General features: G+C 37.7%; 1 protein-coding gene across 1 annotated transcript; it reads left to right on the top strand.

Moving 5' to 3' along the window:
• Positions 1-8,789: 8,789 nt before the first annotated feature.
• On the top strand, positions 8,790-11,794 carry LOC145218602 (growth hormone secretagogue receptor type 1-like). Its single transcript, XM_080086008.1, has 7 exons — positions 8,790-8,929; positions 9,053-9,181; positions 9,573-9,705; positions 9,821-9,949; positions 10,149-10,288; positions 10,539-10,771; positions 10,954-11,794. The coding sequence occupies exons 1-7, from the start codon at positions 8,856-8,858 to the stop codon at positions 11,202-11,204; spliced, it is 1,089 nt and encodes a 362-aa protein (XP_079942134.1). The 5' UTR covers positions 8,790-8,855; the 3' UTR covers positions 11,205-11,794.
• The last annotated feature ends 11,153 nt before the right edge of the window (positions 11,795-22,947 follow it).

Genomic DNA, 22,947 nt, shown 5'->3' with positions numbered 1-22,947 from the left:
CGTTAAAATAGTTCTTACATATATCTATTTCATCAATAAGACTCAAAACCCAAGAATTGCTATAATTTTCAAAATAAAACCCAAGAACCCAAGACGTCAAGTAAAAACCCAAGATCTTGGGGCAAAACCCAAGCTTTGGCAGCCCTGGTCACAACCAGTAAACCCAAGGTTGGGCAATGCTATATGACGCCATAAGTGTCTGTCGTAATGCGTTTGTGTGGTATTGCAACACGTTTTGGGCAGGGTTGCCAGGTGGCCTAAAAATCGGACAAAAACGATAAATTGGCCTAATTTCACATGCTGTGTCCGACGCCTAAAAATCATTAGGACATTTAGTTTTTTGTCCTAATATGTCCGAATTTTGCTGATTGAACAACTTTTTGTCTCCTTCCTATTTTTTGAAGGTTGCAAACCTTTTTTACGACAAAACGTGGCTTAAAACTGCAACTTGTTTCGGTTAGTGCCCTGTTTATGACGTTAAACACATAATTGTCTGCCAGTGAATGTTTGGCCATTGTTGTGTACAAAGCAAATGTATTGTAATAAATGGTTATCTAAGGCAGTGCTCTTCAACCGGGTATACTGTATACCCAAGTGTATACCGCATCAAAATTAGGGTATACAACTGAAGAAAGGTATACGAAGGGAATACAGCTGAGATCAGTGTTACTAAAGGTCACTATTGCGTTTTTATGAAATGCAGGTCGGCATTGCATCCTGAATTATGTAAGACTGACCTGCTTGTTGCCAATATTAGTGTGTCAGTTTCTAGTGATGGGACGATACTAGGTTTTGAAGCGAGTACCGATACCGAGTACCACATGTATATACTTTCGATACCGAGTACCGAGTACGATTACCGAGTACTTAAAATCGTGTTATACTTAGTTGTGTATCACTGGCTAATTTATCTGCCGTTGCCGGGGTTCAGGCGCTTGCAGAAAAATGTATTCTCCACATGATAGCGAAAAAAATACAGGTAACCTGGCGGAACTTTTTCCCGATTTTGTGCTGTTCGAAGCAACTATTGGCAAAAAGTTGCCCGTATTCTTATGGTGGAAATCGGCCTTGGGTATCGAACGTTGGTATCAAAAACTAAGATAAAATATTTCGACACCGAGTACGAGTATCGATACCACTAAAGTCGTTCGATACCGAGTACCGGGTACTCGTCCCATCGCCATCAGTTTGGGACTGTTGCGTCAGTAATGTGAATTATGAAGCAATAAGCACATACCTGGAGAGATTTTGCTTTTAATATTCCTGGAGTAAAGGATTGCGAAAAATGTCATTAATATCAATACGTACGGATAAAGATTTTTCGATCTTTATGAGATCACTTTAAATAAATAAAAATTAATTGATATAGGGGGTATTTTAGTAAGGGGGGCTTTTAAGAACAAGTCAAGACCACATTATATCAAAATTGCTGAAAGAACGCAGCAACAAGCTAGCCATTAAATTAACTTCTTACGTTTAATTTCCTGGGCCTAACAGAGGCGTACACAACCTTTTTGCATTGACGGCCGCGTCGTAAACTCTTTCTAATGGTGCCTGCGTGATAGCCAATTTAATTTCAAGCTTGTTTCGCAGATTGAGATGAACACTCTTGTAATCCAAAATGTAACATCAAAGTTTTTTACATCACGGCCGCTAGTACATGCATTTAAAATAAAATTCTTTTGCTAAATATTTTGATTTTCAAACTGCTCTAAACAGATTTAGTGGGACTGGAATGAGCATTACAAGCCTAGTAAACAGAAGCGTCAGATTTTTGCACGCCGATTGTGCAAACAATGCCAAAAACAGCCACCAGAAGCGTCACAATATAGATTATGACATCATAAACAGACAAGACTCAGCAGCATACTGTTCAACGAATCTGTGCATCAAAATATGGATCTGCGATGCAGCCATCGTACTGAAAAGGTTGTGCACCCCTGTAGGGTATACAAAGTTGCTTGAAAATTGTAAAAGGTATACAACAGAAAAAAAGGTTGAAGAGCACTGATCTAAGGTGATATGAAGCAACAACTTTACGAAACATTTTTTTAAACGTTGCTAAATCAATGATAAACGCTACAGCATCGTGTTGCAATTGCCAACTAAATATTATTTCAAACATATCGTTTTTTTCCAACATGGGAAGTTTGTTGGGCTCTAAGTTTGGATTTCTTGTGGTTGCACGTATAAGTGACGTCATATTTTACGTTCGCAACTTTGCATTTTTGTAAAACTCGGCGCTTGAGTGTAGGGAACGTAAACGCACAAAAATGGCAGTTGCCACCTCGATATTGATACCTTGTTAGCAATTATACGCTCTCGTTTTTTTGTCCTAAAATGTCCGATTTTCAGACAAATACTTTCCGAATCCAGTCGACACTACCTGGCAACCCTGGTTTTGGGCGTGGTAGGCATTCTATGAATACAGTTGAACGGGAAAGAACTATTTTTGGTCATCTCTAAACGCTGACCTTGAGAAAAGTTACGCACGTCGCACTTGTGTGTATATTTGCAAACTAGTACGCGACAGGAAGCTCCTCCTCCCATTCTGTTTTAAGTTATATTTTCCTGTTTTTCTTTCTTTTTTTGCACTTATTTCTCAACAACGTTTTTTGGCTCAACTTTGCAGTTATTCATGTGCAACATTAAAGAGCTGCAATCAAAGGCACAAAGAGCCGCAGTTTGGCCACCCCTGAGCTATAACTAAATGATATGTTTATTTTACCACCAAGAAAAACAATGAACGAATCAAGACAAGACAGACAGCTTGCCACCACGTTTGTTGACGCATTGTTAATTACTGCTTCGAAAAACTTGTCAGTTTTCGGCGTAAAAGGTTCGCATTGAGACATCCCAGACAAATATTTGTCATGGAGACATCCCAGACAAGTATATAACATTTAACCACTTCCGTCGGTGACATTACTTCATTCAATCATCAACACGTTAACTGGTCAGACAGGAAACATGACAAATGTTCACCTGTCATGAGTTGAGTTGTGAAGCTTGTAGTAGTGTCATGAGGCGGCATGGGGGAAGAGGTGATATGTATTAGGCCTACGAGGAAAAGTGATCCTTGGAAATTTTTACAAATAGCCGGAAATAGTATGCACTGTAAAGTTAACTAGGGCATTTGGGTTTTCTAAGTAATACCGGTTAGGCGTCAATTTTCCAACAACGGACATGTGCCAAAAGGTGTCAAAAGTACCGTAGCTTCTGTGTGATTTCGATAAAATAAAATTGAAGTATAATAAAATTATGCGTGAGTTAATAAATATGTTTCTGTATGTCACGTCCAGAAAGAATGTTTTGCAAACAAAATATATACACTTTATATAGGCAAAAGGCAACCCACATTGAACAAACAACTGTTCCATAAAATGTTTTGGCATGTACCCTCGCCAGGACTTGAAACGAAGCAGTCCCGCATGTAGTGCTATTGTTTACAATTACTTTCCGTCCATTCTTCACTGCTAAATAATTGTCTTATTGGTAAGAGTTTAGAAATACAAACTCACATAGTTAAAATAAAAGTCTTCATTAAATATTCAACCCTACTCAATCCCAAACGTAAGTGGAAAAACATTAAGCTATGCCATAAACAGCTATCTAGGGGTTATGCCCAGCAACTGATTGCGGCAATTTTTTTAAATGGGCAAATCATTTTTAAATGGACCTTATACGTTGCATAAGTGTTTGTCCAAATTAAAGTAAAAGTTTGGTGTCGCACGCCACTAACTTTAATTTGCGGGATGCGGGACTGATAATTATATGTATGACCACTTTTAAAGTAGCCGATTGACGCCAACTGAAGGTCACTGCGGGCTTTACACACGTTATTAAGACCGCCTTACCAGCTACTGACTGCGAAACTACAACACTATACACTCATTGGAGATCATAGTCGCGCGGTTAGGACTTGCCAAGGGCAAATACAGAAATTTACTTGTAAAATCATATGTCAGATCAGCACGCTTTACTTGGAATATACTATGCAGTAAACTTGAAGTTTTTTAAGGTTTGTCGGTGACTAATTGATGTCCTGATGTATGTTAACAGTGCCGGACATCATTATTTACGTGCAGTAGTCAGTTATTGAGTTGGTACCGACTTCGTTACGTCAAACTTTATGGCAAGTATCGTCAGTGTCTGCCAAATTACGTCATGTTTGGAGCAAGTATCGTCACGAGTTCAACGGCATTAACTGCTAGCTACAGGTCCAGCTACACAGTATACGATTTTGTCTATAAAATTCATTCAGACATAGTTATTGGGGCTGCAAAAGGGGACCACGATGTAAGCTGTGATAAGCTTTCAATTTAAGAATAAACGTCTGGAAAACAACTATTGCGGTGTAACTTACTGAAGACTGAACAGTTATGTATACGATATTATGCGTAAAAGGTATGACGGTTGCTGACCTAAACAATATTATTCTATCAAAGTTAGTTTTAAAACATTGTTCATCCAGTTTGTGGTTTTGAAATGTCACATTTTAGGTATGGAAGGAATCTTTTGACTTGTTGATCGTCAATCTGCTGAACTAAACTATGTCTCGCAGTTGACACACCTTTATTCCTTGTCCTGACGGTTTGTTTACGTTTGTGTCAGTTCATAAGTAAGATTTGGTGATGCACATCATGTCTAGCGCTATGCCACAGTAAACTTCTATATTTTACCTAAATTCACGTGAAAGCAAAAAGGAAGTCCCGAGTATGCGAAAGAAAGTCGTACGGTGCCAGTATAAAACAATCGTTAAAACAAAAGAGTATAAAATGTCAAAGATTCGAAGAAAATGGATTTCGGTGCCATAGGGCAAAATAGTGTTTTTTCAGTCTAACTCTATAAGATAACATGATTTGGAGCTGAAATTAAAGGCGTGGCCATATGTATATCGTGAATTTTACATTGTGCCCAACCACACAATTTAAAGTTGGAAACATTGAAAATCAAATAGGAGATCGAAAAAGCACTTTCAAAAAAGGGGTGGACAGTTTGTTACTGCACAAAAACAATGTGTATAGTTTAAACATAGTTATCGACGACATTAATATGCCTTACGGTTGGTGAAAGAGATTTTATGCAAGCCGCTAATAATTACGCAGACCAATTGTAAAAACTAGGCATTGCTTTAAGCACAATCAATTGAAATTCGTATTACCTTCGGGGATTTATTTTATTGTTTTATTTTTTTACCCTGGACCCCCCAGATACGAATCTCGGTTATAATTTTATTCACTCCTGCGCAAAAAGTCCCGAAATTCCAAACGGTTCACGCAAGTACGTACATACGGATGTGGTTGTGTTTGCTTTAACACCTGTAACCACCGAAAACGTGATGATTGACGCAAGAACGATGGCAACGTAGCCAATCATGTTTGCGGTTTATTATTGCAAGTTATGGGTTTGTTTGCACAGCCGAAATGCGTGAAAAATACCAACTTTAGTAAACCCTTAGGCAGCTAACAACCGGCATATAAAAGACAACTTTTGGTTTAAATTGAATTGTATTTGATATATACGTTTTCATATGTTGGAGGTTTTCTGCTGGTAACTTGCATTTTGCTATGAAGTATGAGTGATTATGGTTATTGATAGGTTCATTCCCTTTGTAGTAGTATAGGTAATCTGTGTGCGATGCTACGGTTTACACATACGGTAAAAAATGCGGAAGAATGAAAACAGGCAATGTTTTGTTAATATTTTTTAAAAGTAAGTCATGAAACAAAACCTGAACATTCTTAGAAACGTCGAAAAGCAGTTGGAATTTGTAGCTGCAAAAAAATAAAACGCGTTTTGCAAAGAAACTCTGCTGTGTGAAATAGTCAGGTCTTACGGCTTTACACTAATCAAAATCAGGACCTTAGACAACCCGACTTCCAACTTACCCACAATATTCCGTAATGGTTAACAACCGAAATCTACTGTATGCCAATAAAATGTAAATCAAATTCGGCAAAAGGACAATTTTGTCGTGCTTGATAATTAGAACGCAATCAGTGGTGTGAGAAGCGTTTATCACTGGGGTAAAATGAGACACAAAAACGGTAGACTCGTGCTGCGAAAATTGACATTACAAGCAATGGTTGACGACCAGTGCAGGTCGAAAAAAGGAGCGAACAAGCATTTTGATAAATGTCACATATTAATTTAGAGGATTAATTCAGATTTATTGAGCACGATTCGATGTTTAATATCAACACAGCGAACCTTATATGGTCAGTGTAATAAAAATTCGATCACGTTTGCAATAATGGCAAAACATACGTTTCCGAACTACTGCAACATTTGCAAAAGCCAAAACAAAACTATCTCACAGGTCATACGTCACGCGCGTAATGACGTAACACACGTGCTGCTCGGTGTGGCGTTATGACGAACAACGAAGGAACAAAAACTATCGTGCAGGCGCGATGCGTATTGTTGACGGTTCGAGAACTGATTTGTCAATCCGCCAAGCGTATGTTTTGTGATTGGCGGGCGCAAGACTTGAGTCACCCGAAGTAGTGATTTGTGTAAGGTGTGCACAGTGTTTTTTTTTTGGTGTTGTTGTGCAATGAATCCGCTTATATTTGCATTGTTGTAAAGGAGTTGGAAACAGTCATCGCCTTGCAAGAATATTAGTGGCTGATCAACATGTTCAGCCAGGATAAGTAACAGTAACATCGGCAAAGCAGCGGAAATGAAAAACGCGTTTAAAATTCTATCAGTTGTTGAAGGTAGCCAATTTAAAACTGCATTGCTTGACTGGTTGGACATAACAATATGGAACACATCATGTAGAGTTAAAATTGGCTGTTTTAGCAGTAGTGCTGCGCTTAGGCTGAGGTTTTTGCTTTTAACTTATAAGACAAACTGACTAAAACGATAACGTGCATGAATATTTGTTGTCAACGTGATTATACTCAAGTCCAATAAAGAATCGTTCACACGGACCGAACTGACCAAAGAGTGCTTATCTCACGAACTTACTTTAAACATGTTATTCGTTGAGTTTGAAGAAGTGAAAAAAACATGTACTGTGTCATTGGCAATAAAATAGCTTATACGAATACCATGCTGAAGACGACCTGGATAGTATGTCTGGCCAATCGCCCGCTTTAAACCATTCGTCCAGTATGCCAGGAAGTGTTAATAAAGCAATGTACTATACCACGTTTTTGGAGGATGAAGCATTTGAAAAAGAAAAAAAAAACTAGTTCGAGTTTTTCACTGTGCTAGATTATAAAATTACCTGTTATGGTAAAATCAAAATGTCAATATGTTCTGCACTTATTGTAGCCAAAGACAAATAACTGGCTTGATTTATTAGTTCTTTACTGGGTTTCTCGGCAAATTAAACGTTGTCAAACGACTGGAGAATTAAATGACTTTACCTCGAAACTTAAAGCAAGTTACAGGGAACTGTGATACATTTGACCAATGCGCTTGATTGACGTGTAGGACAATGTTTTCCACAAACCGCTTATAATGGCACGTAATAAAGAGATTAAGAACAGCATCATTGTTATAAGCGCACTTGAAAACTTTAAACAATTCAAGCGTAGGGCGAAGCGAAAGTCCGCTTCAGCACGCAAGCCGGATGTACAATAAAACCGCAAAGAAAGGCTGACCGAAAAAATGAGTAATGAACTTGACTATGAAAATTCGGCTTTCGCAGCATATATTCGACGTTTAGGCATTTTGCCAAATCCGTGGTGTGATGCGCTAAAGCTTGGACGATTTAAAGTCATAACCATTTTGGTTGTTTTCGGCAAAAATTGCAAGTGTTGAGCAATATATAGCTGTGCGTTGCAATGGTAACACGCTGGTGGTTACAAATGCTTTGTTTGTCATTGCGAGGTAAATTTGTAGGTGTTTTTGGTTTCTTGTTTGTTCTGGTTGGTTGACCAAAAAAGCGACCCTTTTTAGGCAGTTAACAGACTTTTTTATGTTTGTTTTTTTTCGGTCCATCTGTCTTCGGTTATTTTGAGCGGTAAAAGTTCTTGATCTTTTGCGGACTACACGTATGAAAAGTTGTTTTCACCTGGTTTGTCATGTTTACTTTAAAGACGAATAAATGTTGCTCAAAACCCCATTTGGCGTTATGTTATGTAAGAATCCAATCAGTTACTGTTACGTAAAACCTGCGGTTTCAATACTCCACAAAATTTTGTTTTTGTGGCTGTGACGGGGATTTTTCCCTACTTGTTAGTGAGAAGATTAATGACAAACGGGTGCGTAGTAAAAATGAAAGCCCAAATTAAGAGTCAAGATTAAGTAGTGCGTTGAAATTATGCCGTTAAACGGACGAAATTGCTGCTAATGCAGATCACAATTGCACTTGAAGGGGTCGTTACGCCCTAATAGCTACGGTACACGGAAAAGGTCATGGTTCAAAGAACATTAAATGCAAACGATTTTGTCGGTATTCTATTTAAATCCTTCGCCAAAACATCAACTAACTATAAGTGTGCTATAGCGAGTGCCGTAACTAAACCAGGATTTCTGTTTGGCACGGAAGGGATTTTTTCCAGTTTCGCTTGAGCTTTGTAACAGGAACACGCAATATAACGATACAACACATCTACAAACACGGTTAGATCCTTGTTTAAAAGACGCCAAGCAGAACTTGGTGAGCAAGGCAGAAAATCTGTATAGTTTACCGAATTGTATATTCTTTTCAGAGGAATATATCAGGCACTTTTGCAAGCTCGTTCTGTTATTTTATATTTTTGCAATGTGACATACTTTAGAATTGGAATGTACACGCAAAAACTTTGTTAAATTTACTAGGTCTTTTTATTTGTATCTTTTATTTATTTTGTTTTCAAAATAGGTAATTTAGTTATTACTAGTAGACTCAAAAGAAGATGGCTTCTGCGATGACAACTTTTCTCGACAACGTAACAACCCTTCAGACAGTAGTTCTTAATGTAACGAGAGAGTAAGTTCTAACAAAGTGTTTCTAACTTAACATAAAAAATCGCATTACATATGTTTTTTTGAGGATTTCTCCAACAAATGTACAATAAACTTAAATGTTTAATTAAAACTACTCTTTTATCAGGCCTTACGTTCGACCATTTGACGACATTGGGATTGCCATCTCAGCAGCCATTATATTTACTTTCATGATTCTGGGAATTGTTGGCAATGTTTTGACGATTCTTGTCATTTCAACTAATCCTAAACTAAAGTAAGTTACATAAAAGTTCGACAAAATGATACGCATTGGCTGATAATGGTTTGTTACCACAAATGTAATACAGTTTTTTTTTCAAATACCGTTTATTCTAAATTACCTACATGTAAAGTATCCGGTATTTTGGCCCACCTATTAGCTTTTCTAGAACACAACTAAAACACTATAGAAAACGAACAGATTGCATACTTTGTAAATGGTAGCGAAATCAGATGAGACCAGAATCTTTTTACTTTTTTAATAAAAATAAAAGCAATTGGCCTTGGTGTCTTATGTTGCATGTTTCTGTCAATAAACATGAATTAAGTTTTGTGTACTTTTACGTCTCTTTTACCGAAGTGTTTTGTTACGCAAGACTAAAAAAGGCCATTTTTTTCGTTTTTAGCAATCTCTTCATGCATTTCATCAGATCATTGTGCGTATCCGACCTGATCTCAGCACTTATAAGTTGGCTGTTCCTCTACCGCAGAACTTGGGGTTTTGACATATGGCCGCCATTGCCCGAAGTCTTTTGTCGGGTAAACATCACTTTTCTACTAGTAGCTAATTCATGCGGATATCGAATTATTCCACCCTGTTTAAACGCGTGTATAATCTATTCGTTTGGTTACATTCGAAAAATATTTTTTGTAGTTTTATTGGGCAGCCGACCTGATGACAAATTACGTCACGGCTTTGCACATTCTCTCTTTCGCCATCTTGCGGTACGTTTCAATCCAGTTTCCGATCGAATTCTCAAAAATCAAACTCAAACATGGCAAGGTAAGACCCCAAGACTATTTGAAAATGTAGATTTAAACCGGTAAAAAAACATTATATTGTTGTAATGCATTTATGAACAATCTGCTTCAGTAAATTAAATAGTAATTTTTACTATTATAGAAACCCTTTTTTTAAACATATTTTTTATGCAGTAATATTGTAGTAAATATGGTAAATTTTCTGAAACGTTGTTTTTTAGATTTGGATTGCCTGCATTTGGATATTTTGTTTCGTCGTCGGCTTTATTCCATTTTTCATATTCTTTGGCGCCCGTGTACGCGACAGACAAAGCTCTTCACCCGACGCTAGATGGCCCGCTTGCACCATAAACATGGAATGGTAAGATAGGACTTTTTTATGGGATTCAAACCTAGAACCGAAGTTTCAATTGAGATTTGATTATATAGGATAAAAAACACTAAACTTGTTTGAACTAGTTTGTACTAAGACTTTCTGCCTATTATATTTTAAGTTTCGATTTAAATTTGAATGTATAGGAAAATGTATAGAAATCTCCAAAGCTAAATGTTTATGCATATTCTGTGTAACACATGCGGCAAAATGTCTAAACACACAATGTTTTTGATAGGTACAGCACCTATACCTTGTACCAGAAGATAGCATACCCCATTTGTCTGTATGCTCCCACGCTTGGTGTGGTGTTCATGTGCCTTTTGATTGGAATAACCGTAAGGTCAAGATCTCGTCAGAGGCCCGGAGAGACACAAAAAGACAAGAAGAAAGAGAGGAAAGAAAAACAGGCGGTGCTTCAGCTTTGCCTCATCGTTTTCTCGTTCCTGTTTGGCTATATCCCATTCACTGGTAACTTTGATACAATAATTCATGCCATTTACAAAAACCATACTACACATAAATCAAATCTATAGAAAAAATATTAGGAGAGCTATCCATATAACCTGCTCATTCCCCAAGATATCATAATGCTAGGCTGCGTTATACATACTGACAGGTTATTCATAATTTTCGATTTTTATTTCCCACAGCCTATGAATTTTGGTCGGTACAACCAAGGCCCAACACAATGTACTATCGTCGCTTTGACTACTGGTTTGGAATGACCGAGTACTTCACATTGAGATTTTCCGAGTGTTTGAATCCGGTCTTCTACAACCTCGGCTCGGCAAAGATGAGACAATGCACTCAAAAATTTCTCGGAAAGTATTTGAGCTGTTGCCGAAAAGACAAAACAGATGGCAACGGATCAAGCTCCAAACAGACCGATTTTGGCGTTTAACAACGCAGTTTAAGCATTTTGTACATGTTTGTGCGCTTATGGGGTTGTTGATGGAACACACCTGGGCCAAGTCATTTGTGTTTTCTGACAATAGGCAAATGACACTGTAACAAAAGCCAACATGCATTTGACATGTACAGCACCCGTTCAAGCAAGTTTTTGTGGATTTTTTTAGCGTGGCTGTCGTTCAACAACAAAAAAACTAAATAAAATCTGCAAAAATTCAATCTTAACCATAATTTTCAAGACATTGGGAATTACTTTACTTAAGGTTTCTGAGCAATATTCCGTATTACACAATTGTATGAACAAATGTCTAGTGACAAAACTATTTTTCAATATTTTCTATGATTATTAAGTGTTGGGAAAAAAACTTAAGTTTTTTGGGGGGTTGTTGAGTATTGTCATTGAAGTTGTATCCTGGTACGATGTTTGCAAATGCATGTAGACACACGTTGTTTTACATTTTTTCGCATTTAACATTTTCTAACATATATCCCTATTTCTCGCTGAAGCTTTTTGTAGTATCTTTTTGTTCTGTATTATGTATCACATGTACGCAGAAAATCAATAAACCGTCATTAGTTTAAGTCATAAATTTACCTCGAAATGAAACAGGATAGACGCGGCTGTTTAATCGTAGTTGCTTTAGTCAGTTCAGATCAAGAATCACCCATGACAGCCACTTTTCAATGCAAAGGTACTGGCAATGGACCGTCCACTAATCTGCATCAAAGATTTTATTTTTGCTCCCGGGGACGAATCCCGATCACGGATTTTTATGTCGGTATGCCGGTCAGACGCTTCGGACCATTTGGCCAGGTCTCTATAAGGTCGTGAACCTAGGTACAACGTATTTTTCGATAGTTTGTTGTTCCAAACGATTTCTGCTTTACCCCAACCCAGCGGTTTTGACGCAACTTCTTAGCAGCATTTGAACCTGGTTAAAGGTTGGGAGCAAATTTGTAAATCAGACCGGGTTTTTTGGAGTTCGGGGTTCAGTTTACATAAGTTCAGACAAATTTTAGGCAGGCCTATTCAGGGCTTTGAAAAATATTTTTGGGACTTTAAGTTCGACCTCGGGCGTTTTTAAGGACCCAATTTCCCGCCCACATACAACTCTGGTTTGGCGTTGGTTGTGGGTTCAAAATCTTTGGCATACTTTACCCAAGGATGTTGGAACAATTAGTTTTCTTCCACGACGTAAGATTGCTTACAAAGTTTATGCCTTCCAGATCCAGTCCTTTACTAATACCCTTGATGTATAAAAATACAACTAAGAGCTAAGTGCATATTCTTCTTCCGTTTCTGAGACCTATACAATGATAGTTTACATACGAACAGCTTTGAAAATGGCGCCTGCCTGACGCACGAGCCCCGTAAGAGCAACATTTGGGATTTTCCAAATTTTTCAACATCAAAGTAACCACAGAGCCTTAATGTAAGGTTGCAACACAAAAGTAGCAAAGTAATTGCCAATTGCGTTGCTCAGGTCACTTAAATACTTCCTGTCAATTTCACATTCACTGGTAGTCTGGTACCGATAATAGCGTCATCAATTAAGCCCAATATAGATCATTCCCCCGAAAAGTGAAGCAACATACGTCTTACGCCAATTCGACTTATAATTATGCTACACCTGTGCGCTTGCAAATATATTTGTAGACTTCCTGTTATCTGTTTAAAGTTCAATCGTTCAAAGCAAACCGAATGAACGGAGTTTAACAGGTAATCTGTAAGAAGGCCCGCCACGCTTTTAATTTCACATATGTATGGTTATTGTAATTGGCTTGGCACGGTGTCCTTTCTGTATATGTTTAAACTAGCTGCATGTATTATTCAAAAAGTTTGTTAATTAAAGTCAGGTTTAAATGCATATTGTTTCAACTAAAGTTTGATTAATAAATAACTGTATCATTAAACAGTAACTTCTTCCAAATTAAAATTTGGTGGGTTCATCCAAAGATACGATATTTTTAACTTTGAAGACAAAGTTTTTACTGCGTCAGAAGGCAAGAACTACGCAAAACAGTTTTCCATTTTTGAACCAGATTACTACAATGCGCTGGGCGTTTAAAATAAACGCAGGTCAGAACAATACACTATTGCACCACAAGTTTTGATACAAAATGCGTGTTGGAAAATCCCTCTACCCCAAGATAACCTCACAGTGTGTACACTTCCTTATTGTACCCTAAGCTCTGTGTCAGTAAATGAAAGTTGTGTTTCGTTTTGTGCACGCAACCCCCTTTCACTAATTAAAACTGTCAAATTGTTGGCAGTCGCTAATGAAATATTTCACGTGTTTGAGTTTATGTATATTGCAGTACACAAGACGACTGCTGACTGAAAAGAAAGAGTTGTGTTTCAGATCACGACTGCAAACATTGGCAAGAATATTCCTTGGGAAGCAGAAACAGAACATGTTCCAAACTTTATTAAAAGTCGCCAAAAGGATACAAAATTTTCCGCGATAATGCTGATTAAGTTTTTGGCAAGGAACTAACGACGGGAATGATTTGAAAAGCCTAAACGTTTTGTTGCAAACCGCGCAACTATTGTTTCAACGAACGAATTCCATTTGGTTTTTACTCAGCGAAAATACAACGTTAAATTAAATGTGGAAAATAAAAAAAAACTCTTTTTCTGCTTGTTGCAAATTAAGGATCATTTATCAATCACATTAATGAAGAAATGATCTGTGGACTGTTTTATCGCCAAATGTTGCAGAGGGTTGTGATTCAGTTCGGTGCTGCGTGAAAACACTAGTAGCTGTGTAACATTTCATATAGATTCATCACTTTGCAGTAAATCAATTTTTGATATGGTAAAGTGTGTTTACCATGTCGTATACGGACTTGCAACAAAAAAACAAGCGTTGAAAATTTTTGCTTTTGTGCAATATTAGGCCCTGTATTGCCTTAGTTCAAAAGATGTCCATTATATTTACAATTGCATTGGTTAAGCAAGAAAATACCTTTTTGTATGCACCATATGCATGACATGACACTTTTAAACCGTTAATCGTGCTACCTCCCTTGGATCACGCAAAAATGTGAGTTTCGTCACCCTCGCGTCATAGCTTCGTTTGGCGGTTTATTAATTGTGTTATATTGCATCTATGCACACGAAAAACGCTCTGCGGCTTTTTTATGCTAAGATCGATAGCACACAAGATAAGTTAGATCAGTAATGGAACAACACTTGCCCCGTGGGCTTAAAATGTGTTTAAGCAGCTAAGTTAAAATTCTTTGCACAGTCTATACGCTGTAATGTTAGTTTTTGTTCTGTAGATTTTTTGTTTGTTCTGTAGATTGAAAGTTATTTTAGATTTTAGTGCCTTGACTGGGAATTGTTTGTTAGCATATGCAGTCAGCATAAAAGGGTGCGTCCGTAAAGTAAAAGAGCTGCCAAAAAACTCGTGTGGTTTGTTGCGGATGGTATAATAGGTGGAATTTAAACAAGGCTACGTGAAAAAACGTTGATGTATAGAGGTAAAGGTGTATTCTACAAAACATTATGTCAACGAAAACGAAACACCTCCATTGCTGCTCTTTGCAATCACACGCAACCATTTGAGGTTTAAGTGAAATACTATAATTAGGTCAGGTTATACAAGAGGTAAAACGGAAATTTTGGAATGCATTATTAATGAGTGGTGTGTCATTTTACTCAAAATGAAACCTCTGAAAGGTAACTTATAATAATCATGGCCTATTCCAGGTGAGGAAAATGTCTTTTATCCACGCTCCAGCGAGCATGGCAATTTTGTGGTCGCTTTGAAAACTGCATTTTTCGATGTAGATTTCAGGGTAAAGAAATGACAGGTTGTCCATCGGTGTATAATATACAATGAGTAGGTTGTTGTATGGTCCTTTGTATGCGAAGTACGTGGTGCTCGTTATTTAACTGAAAAAGTATGCAGACCCTGTTTAAAATCATTATTTTAACACAAGTCACATACAAAGGTTTAGGCTTTTTAAGCATAGAATTTTGTAGTGATTAGGTCGGAATTGGAGGGAAATTTGCTCAGTAAGGGAACTAAAACTGATGGAAAACGCGACTTTCATACACCCGACAGGGCAAAACGGAACTTTTGAACCGTAACGAACTAACCAGGCGGGTCATGCAACGCTATTTTGCTGTGTCCCTGCGTTACCGAGATCTCAGTTTCAACAGACGCGCATTTCATGTATTAATCGCCGCTGGCATTAGGTCTCAATGGACGATTGCGGATCGTTGAGAAATCGACAACAACAAACATGGTATTGTGCTTAACGTGATGTCAGCAGTTGTGGATGAATCAAGTGGGTAGTGTGTTGTGTTTACAAACCGAATACCAGGAGATCGCGTGCAGTTAAGGTTAGCGAGTACCAGACAATGACAAACACACCGGAAGAATTCTGTCAAAGCGAAGGCATGTTTTGTTTGAGGTGCAGGTTTATTGTGAGTTTGGCAAGTGTTATAGCAGAAAAGCTATTGCTCACAGATCTTGGTCAATGAATTAAGCGCGTTTCTTTCAATTCACTGACCGCCTGGTCCATTATGTTGTTATAAGACAGGTCAAAACTACATAGAAATTTACCAGGCATAGATGTAACTTAACATTGGTAAACTGCCACTAACCGGGAATTGCAAGTTTTTTTGGCAATATTTGGCGGACACAAACGTTAATGGTAAGGAGTTAATCTTTGAGTTGTAAGTTAAAGAGTGAAGTTAAAGCCAACAGGATAGAGAGATGCACTTAAAGCGTTCCTACGAAGTGAAAAACTGTACGTAACCCGTTTCCACGAAAATAAAAACTGCACGTAAAACGTTTATTTCGACATAAGCAATTGTCATTAACTAAAATGACTTTTTGTCAAATCTTTTTCAAAATTGTGAATTGTGTGATTAAGTTTACGAGTTCAGCCTTTCACGGTTTTCGTAGGATTTTGGGTTTATTCGAATGATCGTGCATTGTAAAGAACCTGCGCACGAATGCCGTTCAATAAAAGCCAGGCTACAAAGCATTTTCCTCGCTTCGTTTCTTCTGAGTCACCAAGAAACCAAACCTCGTGGCCGCTTGCTTTTAGCTTTTAACATTGGAAAAACTTTTGTGGGAAAAGACCAAAAACAACAGTTGTTCTTCATGGCCAACAAAAATTAAATCGTACACTTCGGTATAGCCTGATATATTAAACAACATACTATTACTACACACAGTAATAACCAAACGCCTGGAATAATTAACCTTGAAATTGGGCCCACAAACACCTATAAATCATGTATGAGTTATGCTATTCTCACGCGGAGTATTAGACGAAAAAACGACAGTTCGACAAATCGACAATTACCAGCTAAAACGTCGGTACACCTGCGCGCGTCATACATCTTAATGAGCATTAAATTAGGAAGTGGAACTTTACTTTAAAAAGAGCCACAGTCGTAACTACATCCTTCTCAGCTGTCACTGATTGTGAAGTGCAGGTGATAGATATACACGTCTGTCTTGATATCACGGGAGCGGCGTTGAAGAGATCTTATCCGTTTAGGAATGTGCAAAAAACGACAAGTTGTGCTATTTTTTTTCGAACTATGTCGTACTACCGCTATATCTCAGGCGAAAAGGCACAAACGGTTTGCGTGAAATTTGCTTGAAAATCGCGGTTAGCATCTTTGTACATTGAGAGCGTTGATATAAAGATATTGCTTTCAGTTGGAATTTTAGGAAATTCAGAGGATTTCAGATTTGGCATAAAATTGGTATAGATCGGTCATTATTTACAGTTGTTTTAATGTTAGTCCACATTTTACAATTTTTTGACAAAAACGGCTCGTAGCCAGGTATACAGAATTAGGATGAATCAGAGTTGCAAGCGGGCCCAAAATCTGAGCCCGAACCCGGCCCGAACCCCAACAGGGCTTACGGCAAGAATTTGCACAATGTGCGCCAAAATGTGCAGGTCGAAATGTGCGCACATTTTTCGAAAATGTGCAGGTGCCAAAATGTGCAGGTTAAAATGTGCGCACATTTTTCGAAAATGTGCAGGTGCCAAAATGTGCAGGTCAAAATGTGCAGGTGCCAAAATGTGCAGGTCAAAATGTGCAGGTGCCAAAATGTGCAGGTCAAAATGTGCAGGTCAAAATGTGCAGGTGCCAAAATGTGCAGGTCAAAATGTGTAGGTTAAAATGTGCAGGTCAAAATGTGCAGGTCAAAATGTGCAGGTCAAAATGTGCAGGTGCCAAAATTTCTCCCTTTCATACTAAAAAAGTCTTTCTGTCCCTTTCACACAAACAATTTTTTGTCCCAATTACATAATTATTATATATCTTTCCCTGCATTTTTATTTTAAATAGTGTTCTGTGCAAATCAATTAACTTATATAGGTATGTTATTTTTCTTGTTAAATGCAGTGGATTAAGTTTTTTAACTGAACAGAATATGACCCTTCAGGGCAAAAATAACTGAAAATACAATGTGGTTTCAAACAAATGCAGTGGTAAATAACTGATGCCTATATAAATGGTGAGAACTTATACTTTTGCATTGCACATCCATCATTTTTTTCATGACATCTCAGTATTATCCTTTTCTAAACCCGTTTTGTTACCATTGTACATATTTTTTACCAAAAATATAATACAGAATGCCCACAGCGGTCTCAAAAAAATATTTTCCCTATCCTAATATTCTTTCTGGCTGTTTCAGTCTCTTTATCTCTCTAATTGTTCACGCCAGATTTAGTTTGTTTATTTATTTGCAATCCCACATGAAACATACACCTTTTTCGTTCATAATGGCAATCATCTAGTTTCTGTATATTAGTCAGGAAACAATTACAAATTTTGCAAAAGCATCTAATGATATTTTGGTGTATTATGATATTCCTACAGTAGGTCTTTTTAGCCATCTGGTCCACACAATAGCAAGTCAGAAGCAATAACATGAATGTTTTAGCAAACTTAAAATTAGGGCATCACATCAAGTATTTGTGTGGGTTTCAAAACTAACCTAATTAAATACCCATATACCAAGTTATGTCATGTAAATGAGCCTCAAACAAATAAAAAATGTCAAACATTAAGTTGGGCAACTGTGTGGTTGTCCTTTTCTTTTTGAATGTTGTCATTTGAGTTTCTTCCAAAGACACATATATAGTCCTTTTGTCAATTGTGCAGTATAACCCAAAGGATGGAAAACTTTCTAATAATTCATTTGTTTCATTGAATAAAAATCACTGGACAGCTGGGTCTTTGACTTGGTTTTGAGTTTAATAACAGTATACTCATATGGTAGTCCAGCAACTTCTAGAATTTCACATATGTCTTTTTTGGAAACTCTGTGAGGATCAGTGTAACTTTTGCAATGCAGTAAAAATCTAGCTTGTTGGCTGGCCGTAAACAGGCATTTACGCACTTTGTAAAAGTTGCAGTAACTCATAAAAGGATAAGCGAGAGCTCCAGACTTTGGCTCCACTAAAGAAATCAGCTGGCCCTGTGGTCGCATGGTTGACAACATGCTGACAATTTTGATAACTTCCGTAAACTAGTTTTTTGCCTTGAAAAAACATATCCTCATAAATACTCTGTTGTGTCTAACTCTTTGTTACTTATCATAGCAATTTGACTTGTGTTTTCTGCACCAGTTTCCTTGGTGGTTATGATGTCTAGCAATTGTTTTGGTGCCTTGAATTTTTCTTCAAATAAACTTAATTTTTGATTCACAAAATTTACCCTTTGTTGACAGTTTAAAATGAGTAACTTTGGAAAAAAACATGATCTTTGTTCAAGCTTGACCTTTCGTCTGTCCAGAGTTCCTGGTCGAGGCCAAAGTCGTTGAACATCAGTTCAAAGATACAGCCAGTTAGGAAAGTTCTATTTTTACCAGACTTTAAATCAATTAGTAATAAACTTTATGCACCCTTTAATATGTTAGGTAAAATCACTTCAAAGCGTTTAAAGAAGTACTAAAAAGATAAAACGTACATTAAATACTCTCCAACAGCACAATCACAACCACGTAGTAACATTATACAGGGTAGATGCATAAATCTGACCATACAAGCCCAGCTTTGTCATTTGCTTGCTCTTAAAGCACCAAACTCAATGCAAGCATCCGACAAGCGTGTAGTGTTAATCAAGCGTGACGGAAACAATAGCTGGACTGTCATATGAGTATACTATTGTCTAATTGTAAAATCTATAGAAGCTGGGCAGGCTACAAGCTAACAGGCCTTAAATTAAAAACAATAAAGTCAAACCGATTGAGGTGACGATCGTGTACATATCTAGTCTGAAAAACAGTGTTTCCTATTTCCTGAATGCTAGATAATTTCACGCTTTGCCATATCTAACAAACACAACATGCATTTTTACAAGTTTCTCTTAAATCCGATTTTAATTTATAGGTCATAACTTATAACTAATATTTTTGGCACAATTTATGACCACAACAATAGTTTGACGTTAAATATCAATACTTCATTTGAGCGACTGCACATTTTGGCACCTGCACATTATGACTTGCACATTTCGGCACCTGCACATTTTGACCTGCACATTTTGGCACCTGCACATTTTGACCTGCACATTTTCAAAAAATGTGCGCACATTTTGACCTGCACATTTTGGCACCTGCACATTTTCAAAAAATGTGCGCACATTTTGACCTGCACATTTTGGCACCTGCACATTTTCGAAAAATGTGCGCACATTTCGACCTGCACATTTTCGAGCACATTGTGCAAAAAACGCTCGCATGCCCGTCTCCCGAACCCCGGCCCGAACCCGAAACGTTTTTGTGAAGCCCGTTTAGGCCCGAAATTTTGATTGACAGGCCTATGCTGGGACCCAAAAAACAAATGAAAAAGAAAAAAGAGAAAGACAACAAACACAATGAACAATAGTAGACAATGGCGTAAACAATACGTTTTAAAGTAGGGTGGGCATTAGGTCAAAGCCAGAGACTTATTACTTAGCAGATTTTTTTTTGAAAATGGCGGACACGTAACGCAAAGTTAGGCCCGTTTTAAGCCCGTTTTAAGCCCGTTTCCTCACAAATACCCAAGCCCGAACCCGGCCCGAACCCGGCCCGAACCCGAACCCGGCCCGAAAAGCCCGGCCCGACTTGCAACTCTGGGATGAATAAGCTTTACAAGCATTTTTCCAAAGTCCGATCTACGAAAAAATGCGGTTAGCATCCTTGTGAAATGAGAGGAGCATGAACAGAGTTTGTTGTAGTCGGATTGTTTCAGGAAAGTGAAAGGACAATAAGTGTGACTTTAAACAAATTCAAATTGGTCAGATTTCATAATTCCTCCAATAGGGTCATAGTTTACAAATTTGTGCTATGAATGATTTTTAGCAAGATACAAAGGACTAGTAACCGTAGGCTGCAAGGATTTCTCCAAAGTTCCGTACGTATAGTGCTAGAGGTGCCATCAAGAACAGTTTTTGTTTCTTGTTTTGAAACATGGCAATGATACAGACAATACCGTTTAGAACAGGGGTCTCCAACACGCCACATCTGGCCCGCGAGGCAATTTTCCGTGGCCCGCGGCGTCATTACCGAATGAAATAATATGAATGAATATCTTGTTAAATATGACCAACTTATTTTGTTTTACTCACCCGTCAAGTGCTCAACAAAGGAAAAGTAATGAAACTTTAACTGACAACCATATATCACTACGTTAAAAAATTCAACGTTTGTGATACATAATTATGATGAAATAATCTGATCATCAAGCGCGAACCCAGTCTGATCGTCAAACGTAAACTTCAAAATCCGTTTAGTTCTTTATGTTTACTATACAGGTTTAGCATATGGATGAGAACGTTTACGCTTATATAGTCCAACCAACATTTTATTGACACTTCAATAGGCCGTAGATATGGATTCAGATGCCTAGGGCAGTGGTTTCCAAACTATATCATTTGAAACAAATTGGACTTGCGGTCGAAGATAAATTCAATGCTAAAACTTAAGCTGCTGAAAGTATTTTCAGTTTTACCACTACAGCTTTTAGGATTCATTTCACCTAGATATCATGGGCTTGGTAAAGCATATCCAAAAATCTAAGAGCGGTTTGTGATTTCACAGACGAAACTAAGATATGAAATTATGCGCAAACAATTGTATTCATTGTTACTTGTGGTTACACAAAAAAGTTTCGATCACGCAAATACGATTGCAAAGACATAACCTCTTTGAGGTCAACGAAAATAGCGCCGTCAGCCAATAAATGACCAAAGACTTTGATGTGGAAAGAGCTGGCCTAGAGTTGTGTATAAGGCAGTATTAAGCTCTTTAAAAGCACTTTGACATCTATGGGCGCATGTGGCCCGCGGCTTCAAGGTAGTTCGGAAATTGGCCCTGGACAATCTTTGAGTTGGAGACCCCTGGTTTAGAAATACATAAATTTGTGTGGTAAAGTAACCATAGCTCGTATTTGTTGTATACAAGACGCACACGCCTACGTATAGGCTAAATATAATATGGTCATGTTTTTGTTTCAAGTAAATCTAGTAACAGGCCTCTGTCTATTTCCACTGATAGAGGTAGCGGAAACTGATTGTTGTGTGGGAATAAAACCGTTGCTGGTTAAATAAGCAAAGCTTTCTCAGTCATCAATAGTGCTGTCTGACTACATGGTGACAAAGACAATACACACCTCATATGATTCATTACAAAAATAAAATCATCCAGTATTGTTTTTCAAAACAAACGTAAAAGAAAGGTCTAAATGCAACAGGTTTATAGTAAATTGCAGACAATCGAGGTGATGTGGTAAAGATCAGTGCCCGGAAGCTACAAAATACAAAAAGTAGCCAATGAATAAACGGAGCTTTTTAATCTGGATAACGTTGATTTCGCCCATGATAAGTGAATAATCCGGTTACGCAACTTCAACACATATGTGCGGTAGCCGAAGTTGTATGTGCTTCCTTCTGCAATCGGCGATATTTGTTGTCAAGAATACTTAGGTATAGAATGATGAAGTGCAGAAGCGGTGGCGAAGTAAAGTTAGTTCGCCTGAAAGTTGGTCTGGAGAAGCTTTTCGAAAAGCTAATGCGTTTTAGGCCACGGATGAAATTGCACATAAACTACAATGTAGGCCATGTAGACTCGCGGAAAATTACAACATTAGATTTTCAAAAACAGTTGGGTCGCGTCTAAAAACGTTTGAGTACCACTGGTGTAGGGCATAGTAAGGCTATCGACCACAACACAATTCAAGATCACAACAATTTATCAGTTTCTTCACTACAACACGACATCCAGAGATGCGTCCTGCCAACTTAATATGTTGAACGTCGCCTTGTTATGGTATTTTATTGTACTAGGCCAGTGGTTCCCAACCTTTTTTGTTACATTCCTCCCTTCGCCCATTTTCGAACTATTCATTCCTTCCCATAAGAAGAAAAACAAATATAACATTAAAAATTAAAGCATTTTGAAATAGACCTTATAATTAGGGATGTCCATTCAGAATCCTTCACCAAATGTGAACCGGGTCCAAATTATAATAATACATAATAATGTAAAAACAAAAATATTCTGTAACATTTTCAATGTAATTTTTTTGCAGTTTTTATGAAATTCCTCACCTGAACTCATAAAATTCCTCCCTAGGGAGGAATTCCTCACCGGTTGGGAACCACTGTACTAGGCATTAGAACATTACGGTGCCCTCGGCTCGGAAAGTCCCAATTGCTTACGCGTTTCGTAAGTGTAAGTCCGCCTACGGATTGACAGTTG

Source organism: Phallusia mammillata, chromosome 3, assembly GCF_965637545.1.
Source record: "Phallusia mammillata chromosome 3, kaPhaMamm4.hap1.1, whole genome shotgun sequence".
In the NCBI taxonomy this organism is placed as follows: domain Eukaryota; kingdom Metazoa; phylum Chordata; class Ascidiacea; order Phlebobranchia; family Ascidiidae; genus Phallusia; species Phallusia mammillata.
Note: the sequence above shows the minus strand (reverse complement) of the source record. Positions and strands in the feature narration are given on the sequence as shown.

Coding starts and splice junctions, on each gene's coding strand:
- LOC145218602 (XM_080086008.1), top strand. CDS start 8,856: ATGGCTTCTGCGATGACAACTTTTCTCGACAACGTAACAACCCTTCAG. Junction 9,950..10,148: donor TCAAACTCAAACATGGCAAG/GTAAGACCCCAA, acceptor GTTGTTTTTTAG/ATTTGGATTGCCTGCATTTG. Junction 10,289..10,538: donor TGCACCATAAACATGGAATG/GTAAGATAGGAC, acceptor TGTTTTTGATAG/GTACAGCACCTATACCTTGT.